The following is a 23,315-nucleotide window of genomic DNA, read 5'->3' on the forward strand; positions in this document are numbered from 1 at the left end:
TTTTAAACATTTTCTTTTGTAACTACTTAAAAAAAATTTTTTTTAATTGAAATCATGCCTGATTCTGGAAGATGATCCTCCATATTAAGGAAGAAAGAAATGCTTTAAAATAGGTTAAAAGAGCTTTTGATCAGTCTTTATGCAATGGTGAAGGAAATGAAATTAATAAAATCTGGGCCATTCGGTTTAAAAGCCTAAAAATTTGTATGATGCTGTTTCAGATTCACTTGTTTTCTAGCTGATCCATTTTGGTTTCATTGCCTATGAAAAATATCTGAGGCTGTTTAACTGGATTATTTAGTGCAAATGATCAAAGAAGCTTTAATTTCTGCTTTCCATTAAGGATTTTTCTGTGCTGATTTGTGCTATAATCTGTATATGCCCACATGCATTTCATTTAAGTGAATCATGGACTTTGTATGTATAATCCTCCCAGAACTCCTGCTAAGTTAATCTTGAGTTCTTCATAAAGGTCACAATTTCTGTAAGATGAACCTATAACAATCTAAGTTTTTAAACTCACTGTAACACTTTAATATGTTACATAAATGGGAAATACACTTTTTAAAATGCTGGTTGTTCTGTCATATACACTCCCCTTCAATTTTAGCATCTTCATTTGTACTGGATACTTTTATTATTTATGGGAATGCTTGCCTTCTAGAGTAAAACTCTTTGTGTGCTGAAAGGAAATTAGGGAGGTTTGACTCTTTTACTCCATTATTGCAATTAAGAATTTAGCATCATCAGTGCCAAAGGACAAAAGTAGTTCATTTGCCCTAGGGGGACAGGACAGTGATAAGATGATTTTTCGTCAAGGATCATTGGGTCGTAATTAAGTTACATTCATGGCTATTGCTTTTTGAAGGATGATTGGTAAATGACAGGCTTCATGTGCTTAGTACGGACAGTGTTCAGTAGGGTTTTTTCTCCTTCTGTCAGAAAATCCTGTTGAGCCTGATAATGTAAATGTGGCATTTTATTCTGAACAAAAGAGCAGGGAAATGAGCTATCTTGTCTAATCATTCAGTTGTTTAACACCGACTTCCAGTTTAGACTCAATTGGCTGGAAAGCACTTGACATGTGAAGTTAGTGCTGTTCGGAACGCATGTTTGAGTAAATTTTAAAGTAAGTGACAGCTAAATTGTACCTAGGGAAATTACAAAGCCTTCAACACAGTTAATTTTTTGGGGAGGATTAGTTGTAATTGCAACACCAGTCTCCTTGAAGATTCCTCGTTTGTAGATGATGAACAGAAAAAAACATTTAGCTCTTTCAAGGACTGGTTCTCTTAACAGAATAATTTTTGTGAAGACAGTGGTTTCTCCTGAATTGATTTCTCTCCACACTGAATATTTGCTTAAGATTTATAGAATAGTTTGTTTTTAGAGTGTTGAGGTGTTTTTTTCCTCTCTTGTTTTAAACTTTTTTCTTCCCCAAGGCTCCTCTTTTCTCTAGTCATTTCAGATTTGGAGAGCTTTTCATTTAGTAAGCCCTTTAGGTAAATTGCCACTTCACTAACACTTTATGTGTAATGTTGAAGCACTTTACTGCAATTAAAAATCACTATTTGTCATTTTTGTTGTTTAAATTAAGTATACTCTCAGGATTGGAAAGCTACTTACTATGAGTAAGGAGATTAAGTTTAAAGCTACTGATAGGTGAATAGATAGTTGTCAGTGGTTGGGCTTGTTCTAACAATTCGAGATCATATGAGACACATTTGTGATTGTCACAGTTGTATAGAGTGAGGAATTTGAGTTAGGAGTGCTTTGTTTCCTGGTAATTTTATCATCAGTGGATACCTCATATGAATATATGTCCAGTGTTTGTTTTTCTGTCACTGACGTTATAGCATACTTTAATTTCATAATAAAAACTAAAAGACATAATATCAGATTTGCCACATGAGCTTCAGGCTTGCCTTTTTTTGGATGTTTCTCCATGTAATAATGCAAAATTACAGTTTGTAGTAGTTTTATATATGGTCATGTTCCCTTAAAAGGTGGATTAGAGATTCTAGAATGAATTTTAATATGAGCCAAGTGAGTCCATTCAAGTTAATAAATAAAGCTCTCTTTTAAGTGTTCAAATTACTTGTGGACTCAGCCTTATATGTGTATGTGCTTAAAATTCAGAATTACAGAATCTTCCTTTCTTCCATCCTGCCTTTGTTTCATAGGCTTACAGAATTTTGGTAAAACTTATATTGTTAATTTACATCAATCAAAATATTTTTTAATATTGCTTTTTTCGCATATGTAGTTTTATTCATGAAAATTACTTTATATATTTCATTGAAATAGTTTGAGGGGGAATCTAGTCACTGTGAAAATATGACGGTGGGTTTTTTTTTTTTTTAGAGATAATAGTATGTTACAGAGTTGATTTTCTTCAGTATTATTTGAGGTTTGTGAAAGCAGTGGCTAAATTTTTGTCAGGAATGGACTTTTAAAAAGTTGTGACCCATATGTATATAAAGCTTTAGAAATTATGCATATATATACTGAAATAAGCACGGAATCAAAGTTGAGAATCCAGAGTTAATATTACTAACATGGTTTCTTCAAAGGATTATTGTTATTTTAGAGTAGGATTTTAAGTCAGTTCTAGTGTTTTAAAATGTACAAAGGAAATCACAGGATCATTTTAGATCACAGAAACTAGAGGTAAAATGTCCAACATTTTGGATATAAAGCAGTTTCCACCTTTTTCCTTTTGATATTTTGCTGTTCTTACTGATTTTATTCTGCCTAATAAGAGCAGTATTTTCATATGATGATTTTCTCTGCTGGTGTGAAACGTTTGAGTTGATGAACCTAATAAGCTCAAATTTGTAGAACCTCATGTTAGAGTATTAGAACTGAGAGGGAACCCAAAGGTCCTTGAGTTCAGGCATTGTGATAATCTGATTTTCATCACCACCTCTAGAAACGTATCACATTGCTACAGTCAAACTGCATGTAGTACTTATCAGTTGGAGTTGAAATTCAAAAGTCCTGTGAATATACAACTATTTTCGTAGCAATGTGACTTTTAGGTACTTTTTTATATTTTTCATTTCTGTCACTCAAGTTTTCAAGCTTTACTAGGAAAGATTAATGATGACATCAAATTATGAGGAATGGACATTTTTATCTCTTTATTTTAAAGTGACATGATCGAACAAGTCAGAATGTAGATAATAGGGATTAAAAAGAACCGACTAGTCATTAGTTCTTTTCTATCATCAGTACAATTTGTACAAAATGTTTCATTATAGATTTCTAATTCATTTTGTTGGCAACCTGAGAGCAGTAACATTGGTACTTAAAATTACTAACAAATATATAAATTATTTCCATTTTGCTATTCTTGTCTTTTCTGTTGTTGTTCTGAGCATGTATAATCTTCAGAAGCATATATTTGGAGACCAAAGACTATTAACATGTCTCTTTGATTGACAGAACAATTATTTGCTCGTTTATTGATAGTTTTGACCTAATGTAGGGAAAATACAATTGAGACAATACTATTGTAGTTTGGGAATTGATCTGAAAAAGCAAATCATACTGCTTTAAGAAAATCAGTATGTGTTAGTTTTTCTCTTAAAAATATTCTAGTAGTTTTCCATTAAATGGAATTGTAGAAAGGTAATAACTAAACTTGTGTCTGCAGCAAGGGAAAATACTGATTATATAAAGCTTTATATCATATGTGGTAGCTACTGTAGCATTTCTCTTGTATGACAGTAATCTAGCCTGCAACATCTACTTGCGGTTTTGAAATTAACCTGTAATTTAGTCTTCACCCCAAATGACAAAAATTCAAATGACTCTGTAGGGTGCCAGAAGATGCACTGTAAACAGGGCTCAGTAAGGGGATAAGGTAGAGTTCCGTCAGGATAGGCTCATTTTCACTGTGTCAGTGTTATTGCAATGAAATTAACACTTCTGCGTGGTATTTTACTTTTTAGTAGATCTTAAAATCTTAATCTAGATAAAATAGTAATTCAGTCTAGGGCAACATAACATTTGTATAATGGACCGAGATGTTAGGGCTTCAACAGAAAATAAAAAAAGACTCCTTCCTTTTGAAAACTGTTTTGTTTGCGAGAGAAATATGTTTTCTCCACAAGGATTATCGCTGTCACTGGTTGTATTTTGCTCTATGTCTCTAACCATGCTTCTTTTTTTATACATTTCGTACTTTTATTTTCAAGAATCTTTATTTGTTATTCCAAATTGTAGCACCTCATTAGTTTAAATAAACAACTGCTTTTCATGGAGCGTGATGTATACTTAGATGTGCTCAACTGGAAGTGGGAAGTCCAGGGATCTGATGACAGAGCCTTCCTCTGTTTACCTTGTGGCCTTAGGCTAATCTGTCAGTCTCTACATGCCTTATTTCCTCCTATTTAAAAATAAAGAAGATGACAAGTAGAATTGGATCACATAATCTCTGTAGCTTTTCCAAGGTCTTACATATTTCTTATACTGTCCTTTTCCTGTGAAAGGAAAAAGTAGTTTTTGAGGACCCACAAGAATGTATTTCCACACTCTTGTTTAAGAAACTCTGACTTAATGAAAATGTCTTTTTATTTTAATTTATTTTCACATAAAAGAGAAACCTTGACTTTATAATTAGAAATAATTTTTAAAAGCCTACCCTTTAAAGAGAAACTTTTTAAGAGTCTTCCTAAAATTTACTGACCATAAGAATATCCTGGTTTTAGTAAGAATAAGTTTCTCTCTCCATATATCCTGAAGTTACTTCCTCCTTGCATGGAGATGTGGCAATATAAAAAATATGATGATAGAGTTGAAAGTGCTCGAAAATTCCTTGATAGCTATTGATGGACATTTAATAAAGTTTTCAAAATCTGGAATTGAGGACCATAAACACACATAAGTAGCTGGAAGAAATATTTGATAGTAGTCCTTGTTTTTAGAAATAATACATTCTTAATAGCCATTTTTATATAAAATCGGATTTTATTTATAATAATCTCAGAGTATCTTCATCTCTTTGGACTTTTCAAAAAAGTGCCATTTAGCCAGCAAAATAATAAAGATGAAGCGGCGAAAATGGAACTGCTATTGATGTCTGTGCTCTGAACGTTTATTTATATATAAGGATTGTTTCTCTTACTTTTTTTTTCCATTTTGGCTTCATGGTTTTCTACCTTAAAGTCGTGTACATTTTGACTAGTCATCGTATATCTCTTTAAACTAAATTAGATATATTTTATTCATTGTTAATATTTTGATGTTTCCAAGGGATGACTTACCTACTGCTCTTGAAGTTGCCATTGACTGCCATAAGAAGTATAAAATATTACCAAGGATTCATGATGTCTTGTGTAAACTGATAGAGAAAGGCGAGACTGATCTAATTCAGAAAGGTTAGTCACCTTCTAATATCTTAGTATAGTTGTTTTGTTTTTTTCTCCTTTTGCTTATTTAATCTTAATGCATTGCTGTGAAGAGAAAATTTAAAAGGAAGGCAAGCACATCCAGAGAAACTTTTTTACACTTCTAAATTGAAAAGAAAAATATCAGATACATTTTCAATATTATAAATGTCCTTGACTTTAATAATTGTTCATTTTGAAAGGTTATCCCTATGTTGTTTTTTGTTCTACTTATTGATGATCAGCCTTTATGAGAATTTTTTACCCTTATCCTCACCAGTTCTCTTTGAAGCTAGTCTTAGGTACTTAATGTCATAAATAGATGTTATGCTGTTAGATAAGGAATATGACAGAAAATTGGTTGATATAGCTATAATCTTTAAGTTATTCTAAATATTTGAGTTTTCTTGTATTTGTCCAGAACTTCAAGTGATAATGTGTTTATGTTTTTTCTTCTTTTTTCTCTAGCAATGGACTTTGTGAGCCAAGAACAAGGTGAAATGACGATGCTCTATGATCTCTTCTTTGCCTTTCTACAAACAGGAAATTACAAAGAGGCCAAGAAGATCATTGAGGTGTGATTTTAACTACAGTATTCTAATTGTACAGCTGTTTAGACTCTTAATTAGAATACGTGTAAAATTTTTAACCTTTAATTATGCTTGTTCTGATTCATGTTAATATAATTCAGTCCCAATAATGGGGGGGGGGGAACTCAGCCAATTTCTTTATTGTATATAATTACAGTTCAGAAAAGGCAGCCTGGTTGTATATTGAATTTGTTTCCTCACTTTGTTAAATTCACTGTTATATATCAAAATGATATTTGCATATTAAATCTTGGATTGTGGAACAATTAAATTAAACTGGCATTCCTGGGTGTAAAGTTGCTAATCCTCTTTGCCAAGGAATTCTTTGTTCTTAAAAGCAGTGGAATTTAATTTGCAGCAGACCATGCTCAGATTTATTTGTAATGCTTGTCTACAAGTTAATCAGCCAAACAAGTGCTGTCTGCAACTGTTTGGCATTTAATTTAAAATTTCTTCTTCTTTTTTTTTTTTTTTTTTGCTATGGTAAGCAGCTTATGGAAAATGGCCAGGTGACAAACCTGGCCTATTTAGGATTAGTATATTTTATCTAGGCTTGATTGAAATTTTGCTTACTGAAATTGATAAGTCAAAGGGCATCTATAAAGTCTGTCCAAATTGTGATTAATTTTACTGTTAAATAATTGTGTCCACTAAAAAAAAAAACAACAAAAACCATTCCACAGAAGATGGACTCATTGCTTTAAGAAAAAATATTTAATGTGATAAAATACATTTGTAAATACATCAGTGATCACATTCTCTCAGATCATACTTTGCCATCACTCCATGTCTTTTTCCACAAGTGCCCATGGTGGACACGACACAGAAGTGGTGTTTGGCCTCCTTGTTTGTGTATTGATGACTGCTTATCATGAAATTGAAAATGTAGGCACAGAACCCAGAAAGTGATTAGTTTCTCTTGGTGTTTTTCAGAGAAGAGAAAAGTCTAGTCTGAAAAGCGAGGACCGTGAAATTAATTCAGAACTTTGGTCTCTTTTGTCGTATAACTCAGTCTGTCCTCTAGTCTAGAGGGCAGTGGGCCAGGAGATCTTGGACAGGTGCTTCTGTAGCTCAAGCAGTTCATTTGTGTTTTCTAGAAAATGGTATAAATTCTTTGATCGAAAATGCATGGTGTATTTGATATTGAGAGGAGCTGTCTGCCTGTTGAGCTCTCCGGTTCTTTGTGTATGGTATCAGTGTTAGCAGGCACTGATCAGAGTGGAAAGGAAGCTCAGATTTTCAGATAATAGCGACGAGAGGTTCTAAGTAGGAAATCATGTGCCTCTCTTTATGTAATAAGCAAGACATAATAGCCAAGAGTGAGTTCTCCTTTTGCCGTCTATTTGCTAGTGTGATAATGGACAAGTTACTAAACCTTTTTAAGCTTCCTCATCTATAAAAGGAAATATAATATCTTTCTTTAAGATTCAATCACATAATGTATGTAAAGCAGCTTGCATGTTTTCTGGATTATGGTAGTAATCAATAATATTAATTCTTTGCCCCTTAAAGGTAGGGATGGTGTTGTCTTCTTTACCTCACATAATTCACAATATGATGCTGAGCTTAAGGTACATGCTTGTCACATGAATAGGCAAGAGAAGACTGCATCTTAATTATTTTAAAGCTTGGCTAGTTTACAATGACTGTGATCATTTAGGAATGACTGTATCCTGGTGACAGAATTTTCATACTAGATGTGTAAAAATTGCTTAAAAGAGAAAGAATAGCTTTACAGAACCTCTGCAGTACCCTAGGGTAGGACAGCAAAGTATGTAATATATGAGAATATTCTGAGGCACATTTTTCAGTTGCGTTTTTTTTTTATGATTAATTGGAGTTAAAGTGGGAATTTGCTTTTTTCAGTATTAAAATTCAAGACCTTGGAGTTTTCTCTTAGAGTTTTCTAAGAATTATTAAAAATATAAAAAGTAATTAAGGTTAATAAGCTAGGACTGTATCAGCATATGAAAGAATATTAGAAATACTGTGCAACATTTTTATCATTCCTAAAAATACGATAGTGTCTTATCAAAGGGGAGATTCACTAGGGTTGAATTTCCAAAGCAAGATATACAATGAAGCTTCTTTGTATTTGAAGCACTGTGGGAAATATGATAAACCAGTCATAAAAATGCTCGCATTAAATGAGGAAAGAAGAGGCAAGATTCAGTGTATAATATGGCCTGTGTTGTTTTTAAAATGAGTTGGTATACATATGTATAACACGTTTTAACGTAGTATTATGTTTTATTTCTACATACGGATTATTGCAAGAAGGTGCAATTATAGCTCTGTTTTGCTTTATATTTTTCTGAGTTTTCTATAATAAGCATATATATGCTTATATTCAGAAAAAGTGTTATTTTCTTTCAAAAGAAAGAGAAGAAGAGAGAAAAGTGAATCAGAGTAAGATCAACCTTCAAGGAGCTACTGTGCATCTCCTTGAACTTGAGATTAAAATGTGAAGATAACTGCTGTATAAGACTGAGAACTGTTAACTGCTGTAAGAAAAGTGTAAAGAGTTCTGAGAGTTCAAGAATGGAACTTACTCCCAGTGTAGGAAAATTAGGCAAGACTTTCTGGAGGAAAGTGGGGCTTGATAGACGTGGCAGTCCTTTAACATTCGGGAATTTGATGGGGTTGGGAAGGGTGTTAGAGGCAGAGCAAAGAAAGAGAAAAGGGAAGTCTCTAAGTAGTTCTTCTCCCCGCCCCAACTTTATTAAGATATAATTGACATATAACACTATGTAAGTTTAAGGTGTGCAAACTGTGTTGATTTGGTATACTTAGATAGTGCAAAATGATTACCACAGTAGCATCAGTTAACACCTCCGTCACCTCACATAATTACCATTTCTTTTTTTGTCACGAGAACATTTAAGATCTTCTCTCTTAGCAATTTTCAAGTATGTAAATACATAATAATCAAGCTGTACGTTAGATCTCCAGAACCTGTTCATCTTATAATTGAGTTTGTACCCTTTGAGCAACATCTCCCCATTTCCCCCAGGCCCTGGCAACTACCATTCAATGCTCTGTTCCTAGGAGTTTGGCTTTTTTAGGTTCCACATATAAGTGACCTCATATGGTATATGTCTTTCCCTGTCTGACTTATTTCACTTAGCATGATATCCTCAAGGTCCATCCATGTTGTCGTACATGGGAGGATTTCTTTCTTTCTCATAGTTGAATAGTATTTCATTGTATATATTTATACCACACCTTCTCTATTCATTCATCCATAGGCAGCCACTTGGATTGTTTCCATGTCTTGGCTATTATGAATAATGCTGCAATGAATATGGGAGTACATATATCTCTTTGAGATCCTGATTTCATTTCCTTTGTATATATATCCAGAAGTGGGATTCCTGGATCATATGGTAGTTTTAGTTTTAGTCTTCTGAGGAACCTCCATACTGTTTTTCATAGTGACTGAACCAATTTATGTTCCCACCAACAGTATACAGAGTTTTCTTTTCTCCACATCCTTGCCAACATTTACCTCTTACCTTTTTTTCTTTGTTTCTTTCTTTTTTTTTTTTGAGGAAGGTTAGCCCTGAGCTAACATCCGCTGCCAATCCTCCTCTTTTTGCTGAGGAATACTAGCCCTGAGCTAACATCTGTGCCCGTCTTCCTCTACTTTATATGTCGGACGCCTACCACAGCATGGCTTGCGAAGCGATGCCATGTCTGCACCCAGGATCCAAACCGGTGAATGCCAGGCTGCCGAAGCAGAACGTGCGCACTTAACCCCTGTGCCACTGGGCCGGCCCCTGTCTCTTTTCTTTTTGATGATAGCCATTCTGACAGGTACAAGGTGATAACTCTTGGTTTTGATTTGCATTTCCCAGGGTTGGTCATTTGTGTATCATCTTTGGAAAAATGTCTGCTCAGTTTCTCTGCCCATTTTTTTAATCAGATTGGCTTTTTTGCTATTGAGTTGTATGAATTGCTCATATATTTTGGATATTTACCACTTATCAGCTATATGACTTGCAAATATTTTCTTCTGTTGCTTGCCTTTTCATTTTGTCGGTTATTTCTTTTGCTGTGCAGAAGCTTTTTAGTTTGATGTAGTCCTCCTTGTTTACTTTTGCTTTTGTTGCTTATGCTTTTGGTGTCTTACCCAAAAGATCATTGCCAAGACCAATATCAAGGAGCTTTTTCCTTATGTTTTCTTCTAGGAGTTTTATGATTTCAGGTCTTAGGTTAAAGTGTTTAATCTATTGCAAGTTAATTTTTGTGAGTGATGTAAGATAGGGGCCCAGTTTCATTCTTCTGTGTGTGATTATCCAGTTTTCCCACCACCATTTATTAAAGACACTGTCCCTTCCCCTTTGAGTATTCTTGGCTCCCTTGTCAAATAGTAGTTGACGATATATGTGTGGGTTTATTTCTGGCCTGTCAGTTTTGTTCCACTGGTCTGTGTGTCTTTTTTTATGCCAGTACCATACTGTTTTGGTTACTATAGCTTTGTAGTATAATTTAAAATCAGGAACTATGATACCTCCAGCTTTGTTCTTCTTTCTCAGGATTGCTTTGGCTGTTCGGGATCTTTTCTGGTTCCATACAAATTTTAGGATGCCATTTGGAATTTTGATAGGGATTGCACTGAATCTATAGGTGGTTTTGGGTAGTGTGGACATTTTAACAATATTAATTCTTTCCGTCTATGAACATGAAATAGTTTTCCATGTACATCTTCCCTTTCTGTTTCTGTGTACAGATCTTTCACATCCTTGGTTAAGTTTATTCTTAAGTGTTTTATTGTTTTGGATACTATTGTGAATGGGACTGTTTTCTTTATTTCTTTTTCAGATATTTTGTTGTTGTTGTATAGAAATGAACCTGATTTCCGTATGTTGATTTTGTATCCTGCAACTTTACTGAATCTGTCGATGAGTTCTAATGGTTTTTTGGTGGAGTCTTTAGGATTTTCTGTATGTAAAATTGTGTCATCTACAAACAAAGACAGTTTTATTTCCTTTCCGACTTTCTAAATAGTTCTTTTATCCTAGGATATAGGATTTGTGAGAAATACTTTGTGAGGGTAGATTGTTCCCAGAGACCCTTCAGTATCAGAATAAGCAAGTTGGAGTTCGTTCAGAAGACGATCGACTCTGAGCAGTGCTGAAACAATAACTTATGCTAGTAGAAGTGTTACGATAGATTACAAGGGGTTTGGGCCAGTGAGACTAATAGGATCTGAATTAGGATAGTGGTTGTGGGATTTTTAAGATACTTTACTCAGTCGTTTTAAATATCTAATAACTGAAGGATAATAACCTTAGTTAGCAGAAGGTAGGGTGAATTAACAGAGGCATGAGATCATCTGAGCTCTAATTCGAGCTAAACTAAGCTCTGGCTTAGATTTGATACAGCATCTCCCATCATGAACCTTTAGAGTTGGCATTGGCAGATTTCTTCACCTGAAACTTCCTCAATGAAGCCTTTTAACTAAGATAGTTGATCACAGTTGAGTGGCTTCCCAGTGTGACCAATTTTCTCTCCCTCCCTTCCTTCAACAAATAATTATTCATCACATCTTACAGTCTAGTCATAGAGCTAGACCTTAAAAAGATGAATCTATAAAATGCAGTAATTGCTGTAAGAGAGAAGTGCTGTAAAAAGGACCTATTTTAGACTAGATCTTTGTGAGGAAGTGATGGTTGGGATGAGAAGTAAAGGATGAAGTGGAAGTCAGCCATATACAGATGGAGGCAAAAGCATTTCAGGTAGAGGGAATTGCCTGTGCAAAGGTCCTGAGGCAGGAAAGTGCTACCGTCGTTTATGCTTGTTCTGTCTCTTAGGACTCTATCAGATAACCCTAATAAGACCTCATCTAGAGTGTCTGGTACATTATTAAACACGTAATAAATGTTAGTTTTATTCTCTTCCTTCTGTGTGACATTCTTTCCTGTGTTGAAGTCAGCTCTTTGTCTCTTCTGCAGTCTCATCCTCTACAGGCTAACTATCCTTAGTTCCTTCCAGCATTCCTCTGGCACAACCTGAAATGAAATATGCCACTGGGGAAATGGTCACAAATTATTTTTACAAACTTATGTAGTAATATCAGGTAAATATGTTTTGTGAAGTGTGTTTTGTATCTTACCAGTGATAAGGATCAGTCTGATTTTTTTTCCCCTGTGAATAGACTTACGTGAAACTTACACAGGTTATTGTTTAAAATATGCCAAGTAGAAAGACTCACTATTAATCCCATTACTTATCTAGTCATCTTTGTGGTTTTTCTGTCCTTTTATTCAAAGCATATTTCTTTTATATATAATTGAAGTGAATCATATAGCTTATTTAATACCTTCTTACATCACTGTCTCTGCATTTCCCTGCGTGCAATTAAGAACTCTTCTAAGCATTATTTTTAATGGCCACATCATTCCGTTGTATAATAGAGCTAAAGTTTATTTGCCCATTTCTGCTTTGAGAAAAATTTTCACTGTTATAAGTAGTCATCGTAATTCTTTACCTGTAGTCGTATTTGGTTTTCAGATTATTTACTTAAAATCATGTCTTAGAAGTGAGTCAAGTGTCATTACTGTTTTTTAAGTCCCCTAATATGTAAAGACAGAAATTTTGTTATGTCTTTACAGGTACCACCTCTTTTATGGTTCACAGTAGCAGAGATTTGGACTAAAACGCAGGCCTCATGACTTCTAGTCCCACACTCCTTTTGCTAGAAATTATAATAAAATAAGATGGCATTTCTTTGTAAACAAAAAAATGGCTTCATTGTTTGAGTTAATTATCTCTTAAGCTACTTCAGTCACCTCCCAGGAAGGAAGTGTTGCAGGTCATTTAAATTAATGCTGTTTGGATAATTTATTTTGTGTTTTAAGACTGGACATTAAGTCTGGGGAGAGATGATACATAGAAGTATGAAGAGTTAAATAATGATCTGAAATGTTAACCATATTAAAGGTTTCCATAAAGAAATATATTATTTAATTTTATTCATAGCACTTTGAGCAGTTCAGTAATCACTTCCCGAGTGCCTGCCGTGTGCCAGGGACTGGTAAGTCCTCAGGGTGCTAAAACAAAGATGAGTAAGAGTCTAATTTGAACTTAGTCAGCATTTCTTATTCTAACCTCTTCCCTTGAGGTTCAGGCCCAGATTACAAGCTAAACAGTATAACTGATACTGGTACCCTTATACCCTCCTGTGATTTTCATGGACGTCTTCATAGGAGCCTCACAGAGCAAGGTGGAGAAGTCACCAGGGCAGAGATACTTGGGTCAAGTGTGTGGAGCTTGTTTCCTTAGTGTAGTGGTCATGGAATTTGAAATTGGGCCTGATTTCACATTTTCTGTTGGTTCCTCTACACCATTCCTACCTCCATGATCTCTCTCTCTCTCTTTTTTAAAAAATTTAGATAAGATTGACATATTGCATAAGTTTAAGGTGTACAATGTGTTGATTCGATACATTTTTATATTGCAGTATGACCTCCGTGATCTCTTGACTCCTCAATATCTGAATCACTGAAACAACTTACCCTTTCTCCAAAATTGCTTTCTTGACTTTTTCCCCTCTCTTCTTATCTACTGTTATCCTTCAGTGGCACTGCAGCCAGAATAAATTTGCTGTCTTCTCGGGGGGCGAAACCCTTCTTTTTATGGCTTTGTGTTTAGGACTGAAAGTTTAGATTACAGCAATCTGCCAATATTTGTTACTCTTCCCTTTCTTCCTCACTAGATCAAATTCAGGGTTTTATCCTAATTTGCTTTCCTTAATAAGCCAGAGTGGATCTTATATATACAAAAGGGATTTTAGAGCTAGTTTTTTTTTTTTCCCCTGACCTCCTTGGTTTCACGCGATAGCAGTTCTCATGCCGGTTCACATCCCCTCTCCTGTGAGTTAATATACTTAGTATCTCCTGTAACTCCTGGTTAAGTGGATCGTGTTTAGTTTATGATTGACTGTTAGGTTGGCTTGCTCAGTCATGTTTTCCTCCTTGACATGGTCTTTAAGTCTCTCTCTGAAGATTTTAGAGACGAGGATAGATATTGAAGGTTTAATAAGTTCCATGAGGCCCTTTTCCCTCCCTTGCTCTCCTAGCTATGGGATAAATAGTTGGGTTCTTGTTTTTGTTAGTTCCGTCCCATCGTGTACCTGATTGTCCTCCCTGCACACTGACTAGAGGACATGAAGCTACGCTGGTGGTTTGTGTGTTTCTTGTCCGTTTCCCATTTCCTGCAGTAATGGAAAGAAAAATAAAAACAGGTAAACGTTTCTATTTGAGTTAAATGTAAGATGGTTTTTCTTGAAATAGTTTGAAGTAGAAGAATCTTCATTTATTTTCACTTTAAAGGTAATAATTACTTGATATCTATTTTTACTAGTATACATAGAAACATGATAATAGCAAATTTACATCAGAGTAATATAGTGAAATTAAAGTTATGGAAATTGTTTTTGATTTTGGATTACTTTTTTTTCTTATACAAGTGAACCTAATACTAAATTGGAACTGCACAGTAACCCAAGTGGAAACAAACATACCAGGATTTTTATTAAAATAATTATTTTATCCTCAACTGTCCATTAAATAGATTGTATGTAGCAAAAACAGAAAAAAACTAGAGTCGAGTTCATTGTTTTAATTAATCATTAACTGGTTTTTGATAGTTGTATTCAACATCCCAATTAGAATTCTATTCTTCTCCATGTTTTTATTACATTTTCTATTTTTGCTTTCAACTTGCAGTGTTTAAAATTCAATAAGATGTTAAGAGATAAGCCAGAAATGTAGACTATTACAGAAGCCCAGGAGATTTAGTTAATCTGACCTAGATGTTCTTTTGATGATTGAGGTTTATATGTGAAAACAGTTCTCAATTTCAAAATGAAACATAGGAATATCTGCCATATAATATAGTCAGCTGTCCTGTCAGTGACAGGCAGATTAAGCAGCCACAAAAAAGAAGAGTTTGTCATAAAAGTTGTGCTATTTAGATCGTTGGCATTTGGATCAGCAATAATATGGAAAGTTGTAAGTGAATTGTAGCCCTTACATTTTGCTGTGTTCTAAAGAGGATTAGCTAGTATTTTTTCAAGGGATTTTTGTATACATTTGATGTTGGTTTCATTTTCAATGTAATGCATGTGAAACAAAATAGATAATGTGAGAAAATCCTTGAGTAGAAGTTGTGTGCAAATGTAAATATTAATGATATTTGAGAATATATTCCAACAATTAATTTATTTGACATTTATTTCTTGTATCACAAAATGTGGATACTTGCAGTTAGAATGAGAATACTTAACTTCTACTGTACTGATTTTCCTGTCATTCTACCAAAGCTCTGAGATATTAGGTTCTGCTTCAGTTCTTAATTTAACATTGTGCAATATTATTTTAGGAAATAAAAAATAATGAGGGTTTATAAATAAGAGATCAGATTCAAGGGGTACCTGGTTTAGTCAACAAAACTGAGTGGAGAAAGGAGTAAAGATACCTCCTCTAGACTGGAGCAGCCAGGGCTAATGAGTATGTAGTTTTCTCATCATAATGCTGTGATTGAAATGTAGTATTTAATGGTGAAGCCCTCTTACAGATGATGAAAATACTGTAGTTAGAATGACAAATCCTTGGAATTATGTGGAAAATGGTTTGTCTTTTATTCCAGTACCCAAAATGGTAAAATAATTACTTTGAAGCCAGAGTTCTTGACTAAACCTTAGTAATTTCTTTTTTTCTTTTAAGATTTTTTTTTTCTCCTTTTTCTCCCCAAAGCCCCCCGGTACACAGTTGTACATTATTCATTGTGGGTCCTTCTAGTTGTGGCATGTGGGACGCTGCCCCAGCGTGGCCTGATGAGCGGTGCCATATCCGCGCCCAGGATTCGAACCAACGAAACACTGGGCTGCCTGCAGCAGAGCGCGCGAACTTAACCACTCGGCCACAGGGCCAGCCCCTAAACCTTAGTAATTTTTAATTAAGCATATAACATCCGTCTCAATTATTGAAATAAACTAAGACTATGAACTAATTTTGCATACTCAGCTTGTTTTAAGTACTTAGCTCTTTAAACATTTGGTTTTAGATATTAGGCAAGCATTTGTGGTAGTTAGAATACTTTCATCACTAAATTTTACAAAGCATGTTTCTTTTAAAAAATAAAAGCCATAGGTTTATTGTTGTGACAGTTGTTAATAAGTCTATGTAACATATAAATAATTTTTGTTCACTGAATCTGTTAGGATCTCTGAAGTGGGTGTGTGCATTTAATTTGACAAATTTTGGGGTTTATTTCATCATTTCAAGGTTTCTTTTTGAACTAAAGAAATCTTAGCTATTTTAATAATAAAAATTTATGGAATGAAAATTGACCTTCAAGAGAGCATTTTGAAATAACCCAAGTCTTCTAGACATAGGTTAAGTGTAGGTCACGTTTCACGCTCTGATCTATCCCATAGGGCTTTGATAACTGTGGGATTAAGTTATAGGTTTCTTTTAGTGTATATGTTTGGGAAGGAGGCAGCAAATTCATCAGAAGAAAACTGTCTTGGAGGGAAAGTCAGCACTTAGCTAAAGCCCTAACCTGTGTGCTGTGTGGTTATTTTGTTTTACAGACTCCAGGCATTAGAGCTCGGCCTACAAGACTTCAGTGGTTTTGTGATAGGTGTATTTCAAGTAATCAGGTTTGTGTTTAATTTCTGGTCTCAAGCATCTCAAACTGTGAGTAGAAAGCTAATGTCCTACATGTCACGTGAGCATTTGGGGATTTCAGGAGATAGACAGCATTATTAAGCAGTGTTATCTCGTTTGTTTTCCAAATATAAGCAATAGCTTAATTTTTGTTCCTGAGGTGCAGTAGAATCTATAAAAATTTTAACTTGAGCCCTGAAGAATTTCAGCTTGCTCTTTCCTCATTGTTGGTTTAAGCAGGCTAACCTTGTGTCCTTGGCAGTTTAAATCTGCTTCAGTCCTTATCGACCCGAGGAGTTGCTTGGTGGGAGCCCAGTGGACTTTCTACTTTACCACCACCCCCACCCCCGTGTGCAGATATCTTTTCACATCCTGCCAAGTAAAAGCCACAGGGGAATGGAAGTATAAGGTTTTGGTGGAGTGGTATTCTTATTAATAAGCATAGGATATATTCACCCAGTCTTCCACCCCAAATATCTTTCAGTTCTCCAAAATATACCTTCGTTGAGGTTCCCTCAATTAGATAATTGTTTATGTTGGGTTCTTGCCTCCAAAGAGTCCTTTAGCCCTTTAGCTTAAAATAAAATTTTTTTTAATTGTGGTAAAACACATATAAAGTTTATCATTTTAACTATTTTTAAGTGTATAGTTCAGTGGCATTAAGTACATTCACATTGTTATGCTCAGCCCTTTAACTTTTGAAGTGAAATTAATTTGCCCTTTGAAAGTAAACCTAATTTGAAGGGTTATCAACTAAGATTTGTCGGCTATAAAATGTATATCTAGATCCATCTGTTAATCTTATTTTTAAGGTTGAAACTCTAGAAAAATTAGTGGAGCTGACGCAGAAGCTATTTGAATGTGATAGAGACCAGCTATACTACAATCTGCTGAAAATATATAGTAAGTGAGCTGACTGTTCCTTCTCTTTTCATTTTGAGACGTTTATTCTGTTGAAGGTGGTGGCAGGAGAGGAGGATCAGGCTTTGAGGAAGCTCCAGGGATTGTCAGATGAACTTTATCACAGGATTATTATACCGTATCACTAGATACGTGCAATCTTCATAATTTCTGACATTCTTACTGCAATAGTGAGAAGGTGAGAATCTTCATCAGAGCCACAGAATTTAATAGGATTTTTTGAGGAGAAGCTATTCTTTTCTTTTTAAATCCTCTGGTAGATTTTTTTTATCACACTTCTCTTAAATAGGTAACCATTGACATGTTCATGTGTATAAATCTTTTTCCAGAAAAATGGTTATTGATAGACAAATTCATTGCTGAACAATTTCTGTTTAAAATATGATCATATTATAATATAGTTGTTTTTTTTTTAAAGATTGGCACCTGAGCTAACAACTGTTGCCAATCTTCTTTTTTTTATATATTTTTATTTTTTCCTTCTTCTTCTCCCCAAAGCCCCCCAGTACCTAGTTGTATATTCTAGTTGTGAGTGCCTCCGGTTGTGCTTTGTGGGATGCCTCCTCACCATGGCCTGAGGAGCAGTGCCATGCCCATGCCCAGGATCCAAACCGGCGAAACCCTGGCCCGCTGAAGCAGAGTGCATGAACTTAACCACTCCGCCACAGGGCCGGCCCCTATAATATAGTTTTGACTCAGTTCTATATGACATACATTTTTCTACATTTTATCACCTACAGATGACGACATTGAATGCATATACTAGAATTTACTCAACCAATCTATTGCTAGACATGTGAATAGACTTCAGTTTTCCATGTTATAAAATAATACCTCGTTGGTCATCTCTGTACGTTAATCTTTGTTCATGTTCTTAATTGTTTCCTTAGGCTGAATTTGTATTCAGGGTTAAAAGTGATTGACATTTCTGAAATTTTTGATCTGTATTATCAAACAATGCTCTAGTATGTTTATCCCAATTTGTACATCTGGGAACTTTGCGGTCTCTTTTAGGGTATTTGGGTAGAGAGGAACAGTGCTTTCTTTTTTTTTTTTTTTTTTACTTCATAGATATTTGATCTAGATTTATTGTTCTCTTTTTCTCATGGGAATTTTTTCTTCACCTAACATAGGCAGCAATGAATAAGTTAATTCATTTGTCTTTTTTCCCCACACCTGCTGAGGAAGATTCGCCCTGAGCTAACGTCTGCTGCCTGTCTTCCTGTTTTTGTATGTGAGCTGCTGCAACAGCGGTCACTAACAGACGAGTGGTGTAGGTCTGCGCCCAGGAACTGAACCTGGGCCTCCGAAGTGGAGTACACTGAACTTAACCATTAGGCCACCAGGGCTGGCTCTCATTTGTCTTTTTGAATTTGTGTTTATTTATTATCATTGGTTGCTTTTTCTTACATCTTGATGGAATAAGTAAGATAAGACTTGGACAGGAACCAGACAAGGATGCCCACTGTCACCACTCTTATTTAACGTAGTGTTGGAAGTCCTAGGCAGAGCAATCAGGCAAGCAAAAGAAATAAAAGAGATCCAAATAGGAAAAGAAGAAGTGAAACTATCACTATTTGCAGACGACATGATTTTATATATAGAAAACCCTAAAGAATCCACTAAAAAACTTTTAGAAATAATAAATGAACACACTCAAGTCACAGGATACAAAATCAACATACAAAAATCAGTTGTTTCTCTACACTAACAATGAAGTAGCAAAAAGAGAAATTAAGAATACAATCCCATTTACAGTTGCAACAAAAAGAATGAAATACCTAGGAATAAACTTAACCAAAGAGCTGAAAGATCTGTACACTGAAAACTATAAAACATTGTTGAAAGAAGTTGAAGAAGACACAAAGAAATGGAAAGATATTGCGTGCTCTTGGATTGAAAGAATTAACGTAGTTAAAATGTCCATACTTCCTAAAGCAATCTGTAGATTCAATGCAATCCCTATCAAAGCTCCAACAGCATTTTTCACAGAAATAGAACAAAGAATCCCAAAATTTATATGAAACAACAAAAGACTCCAAATAGCCAAAGGAATCCTGAGGAAAAAGAACAAAACTGGAAGTATCATACTCCCTGATTTCAAAATATACTACAAAGCTATGGTAACCAAAACAGCCTGGTACTGGCACAAAAACAGACACACAGATCATTGGAACAGAATCGAGAGCCCAGAAATAAACCCACGTATTTATGGACAGCTTGATTTTTGACAAGCGAGTCAAGAGCACAAAGTGGAGAAAGGAGAATTACTTTGATAAATGTTGTTGGGAAAACTGGACAGCCACATGCAAAAGAATGAAAGTAGACCATTTCCTTACACCATGCACAAAAATCAACTCAAAATGGATTAAAGACTTGAATGTAAGACCTGAAACCATGAAACTTCTAGAAGAAAACATAGGCAGTATGCTCTTTGACATTGGTCTTAGCAGCATATTTTCAAGTACCATGTCTGACCGGGCGAGGAAAACAAAAGAAAAAATAAACGGGACTACATCAAACTGAAAAGCTGCACAGCAAAGGAAACCATCAACAAAACGAAAAGGCAACCTAACAATTAGGAGAAGATATTTGCAAACCATGTATCAGATAAGGGGTTAATATCCAAAACATACAAAGAACTCATATGTCTCAATAGCAGAAAAACCAACAACCCAATTAAAAAGTAAGCAAAAGATCTGAACAGAGATTTCTCCAGAGAAGATATACAGATGGCCAACAGGCACATGAAAAGATGTTCAGCATTATTAGCTGTGAGGGAAATGCAAATCAAAACTACAATGAGGTATCACCTCACTCAGGTCAGAATGGCTGTAATTAACAAGACAGGAGACAACAAATGTGGGAGAGGGTGTGGAGAGAAGGGAACCCTTGTGCGCCGCTGGTGGGAGTGCAAACTGACGCAGCCACTATGGAAAGCAGTTTGGAGTATCCTCAGAAAATTAAGGATAGATCTACCATATGATCCAGCTATTCCACTGCTGGGTATTTATCCAAAGAACTTGAAAACACAAAGGCATAGGCACCCCTATGTTCATTGCAGCTTTATACACAATAGCCGAGACTTGGAAGCAACCTAGGTGCTCATCAAAGGACGAATGGATAAAGAAGATGTGATATGTATACACAATGTAGTACTACTCAGCCGTAAGAAGTGATGAAATCTGGCCATTTTTAACCTGGATGGACCTTGAGGGTATTATGCTAAGTGAAATAAGTCAGAGGGAGAAAGTCAAACACCATATGATCTCACTCATAAGTGGAAAATCAAAGCAACAACAAATAGCGGCCGGCTTGGCAGCGGTTAAGTGTGCACGTTCTGCTTTGGCGGCCCAGGGTTCACCGGTTCGGATCCCGTGTGTGGACATGGCACCACTTGGCACGCCATGCTGTGGTAGGCATCCCACATATAAAAAGTAGAGGAAAATGGGCACGGATGTTAGCTCAGGGCCAGCCTTCCTCAGCAAAAAGAAGAGGATTGGTAGCAGTTAGCTCAGGGCTAATCTTCCTCAAAAAAAGAATAAAAAACAAAACCAAACAAAAACAACTACAAGTAAACTCATAGCAACAGAGATTAGATTGGTGGTTACCAGAGGGGAAGGGGAGAGGGAGGAGGACGAAAGGTGATTAGGCCCACATGTGTGGTGATGGATTATAATTAGTCTTTGGGTGGTGAACATGATGTAATCTACACAGAATTCAAAGTATATTACAATGCACACCTGAAAGTTATATAATGTTATAATCCAACGTTACTGCAATAAAAAAGAATTTAAAAAAAGACGGTATAAAATTTACATTTCAATTGTTGGTTGCATTGAACTACACACTTTTCAATGTAATTCTTAAAACTGGCTTAAATGATCAAATTCTGGCACGTGATACTGAAGTTGTTATTAAATGTTTGAAATTTAAAAACTTACGTTTTAGGCATTTAGTCCTTAATTTGTGGATTATAGCCTGTATTCGAGTGCTAATTCTCCCCCTTCCCTCACTTTTTCTTCCTTTTGAAAAACTATTTCATGCTTAAATTCTAATTTTATGCAAACTTCAAGAAAAACACTGAATTTTTGTTTTCACGTGAGTCTCAGCATTTAAATATTCCCATAGAAGACTATATAAACTTTCATTCAGAAAAAAATATCTCTGAAGCCCTTACTGTGCTAGCCACTGAGGTGGGCATGGCAGTGTAGAGGAGTGCTCTGCGGATGGAGTTAGACCCCTAACCCGGACTGAGGATACAGGGGAGAGAACAGCTGGAAGAAGGCACGAGGTACGGGGCAGTCCAGGGGAGAGAGGTGGGTGGCAGCCTCACAAACTTTTTTCCTATGCAAATACCCTTTTGCTATTGTTTTTTTAAAAGGGAAAAAAAGTTTTAATTTTATCTTAAAATTTGCTTTAGGGATAAGCAGTCTCAGGTTTATTACCATTTTCTTCTTAATCCCCTCTATCTGTTTTGTTGGGCGCCTCTCTCCAATTTCTTGCTCTGTGTTTGAGCCCAGTAGAGTGAGGAGCTCTGTAGCGGGAGGGTGGCCTCTTGTGAGGCTGGAATCCAGAGGAATCATTGGAGGAAAGGATACTTTTTAACCCAGTTTGTATACTTCCTACCTTCTGTAGTGCTAAAAATAGTGTGGTTGTGATAACCCTAATCCTTCTTTTTCAAAAGAAAAGGCAAGCTATCATTTTCTGTGGCCCCCCCCCCCCCCTCTTCATTTTGCCCTCTGACTTGGACCACTACTTAAATGTGTTAAATAATTTGTAACAGTATGGACTCAGTTTATTTGAAAAAGGAACACATGGAATGGAATGATATATCAAATTTGGTCCTATGATATATGAAAAACCCATGAACACATGGAACGGAATGATATATCAAATTTGGTCCTATTATATATGAAAAACCCCTATTTTGGATTGTGGATTTCTGAGAAGATAATTTGTTTCCCTACTGGAATTTTTAATGTGCTCGTTCTTTTTCATGATGTAATTTTAGCCCTTGAAATGGGTTGACTTAATTATTTGGGGGTATTTGTTGAAGAGCAGTTTTACTTTGTTTATTTTAAAACAGTACCTCTGAGACACACACTTAATTTGTTGCGGATTACAATGTACTACAGAAACATGCACAAAACAAAGATAGATTGCTCAACGGTTTGTGACCGCCAGCATTCATGTAACTATAATCTAGATTAAGAAATAGAAAGTGTAACTCTTTTCATCGTTTAAATACTAGCTGTATTAAAACTGCTTTCGTTTTCTACTTATTCTCTATAGTATGATATTCATAGGTAATCTGTTAGAAGAATCTGGTGTAATTCAAACTTCACTTCTATCCTTTCTAATACGTTTTGACCTTCCATGGTGATAGTCTGCAAAAATTAGCTCCTGAGACCTACAACAAACATGTGAAGGAAACAGCTCCCTTGCCTGCAAAAGGAATGTTCTATTCTTTCTAAATGATGATATTTTTACCTTCTTGCCAAACATTTTTTTATATTGTAAACACTTCAGTTTCTTCTTTATATATACAAAGTGAAGACAGTTTATTCTTGGTATATATAAAGTACTCCATCCAAAAGTAAAGCTGCCTCACATTCATAATTTTGCAATAAAAATTCTTCAAATCTATTTTTAAAAACTCAACATTTACAACTTTACTGTTTATTCTACCTCAGAAGTTATGTATGTGCTGTTTTTTTCAAGTGCTTATGGCA

At 35.3% G+C, this 23,315-nt stretch overlaps 1 protein-coding gene across 1 annotated transcript in view; it reads left to right on the plus strand.

Moving 5' to 3' along the window:
- The window catches only part of LRPPRC (leucine rich pentatricopeptide repeat containing), a 107,951-nt gene that overhangs the window by 55,575 nt on the left and 29,061 nt on the right, over window positions 1–23,315 (plus strand). The window contains exons 24-27 of the mRNA XM_008515200.2: window positions 5,260–5,384; window positions 5,862–5,968; window positions 16,584–16,652; window positions 17,472–17,562. Of these exons, the coding sequence (XP_008513422.1) occupies window positions 5,260–5,384; window positions 5,862–5,968; window positions 16,584–16,652; window positions 17,472–17,562 (392 nt within the window). The remainder of the gene's footprint in view (window positions 1–5,259; window positions 5,385–5,861; window positions 5,969–16,583; window positions 16,653–17,471; window positions 17,563–23,315) is intronic.

Source organism: Equus przewalskii, chromosome 14 (assembly GCF_037783145.1).
Source record: "Equus przewalskii isolate Varuska chromosome 14, EquPr2, whole genome shotgun sequence".
NCBI classification, from domain to species: Eukaryota; Metazoa; Chordata; class Mammalia; order Perissodactyla; family Equidae; genus Equus; species Equus przewalskii.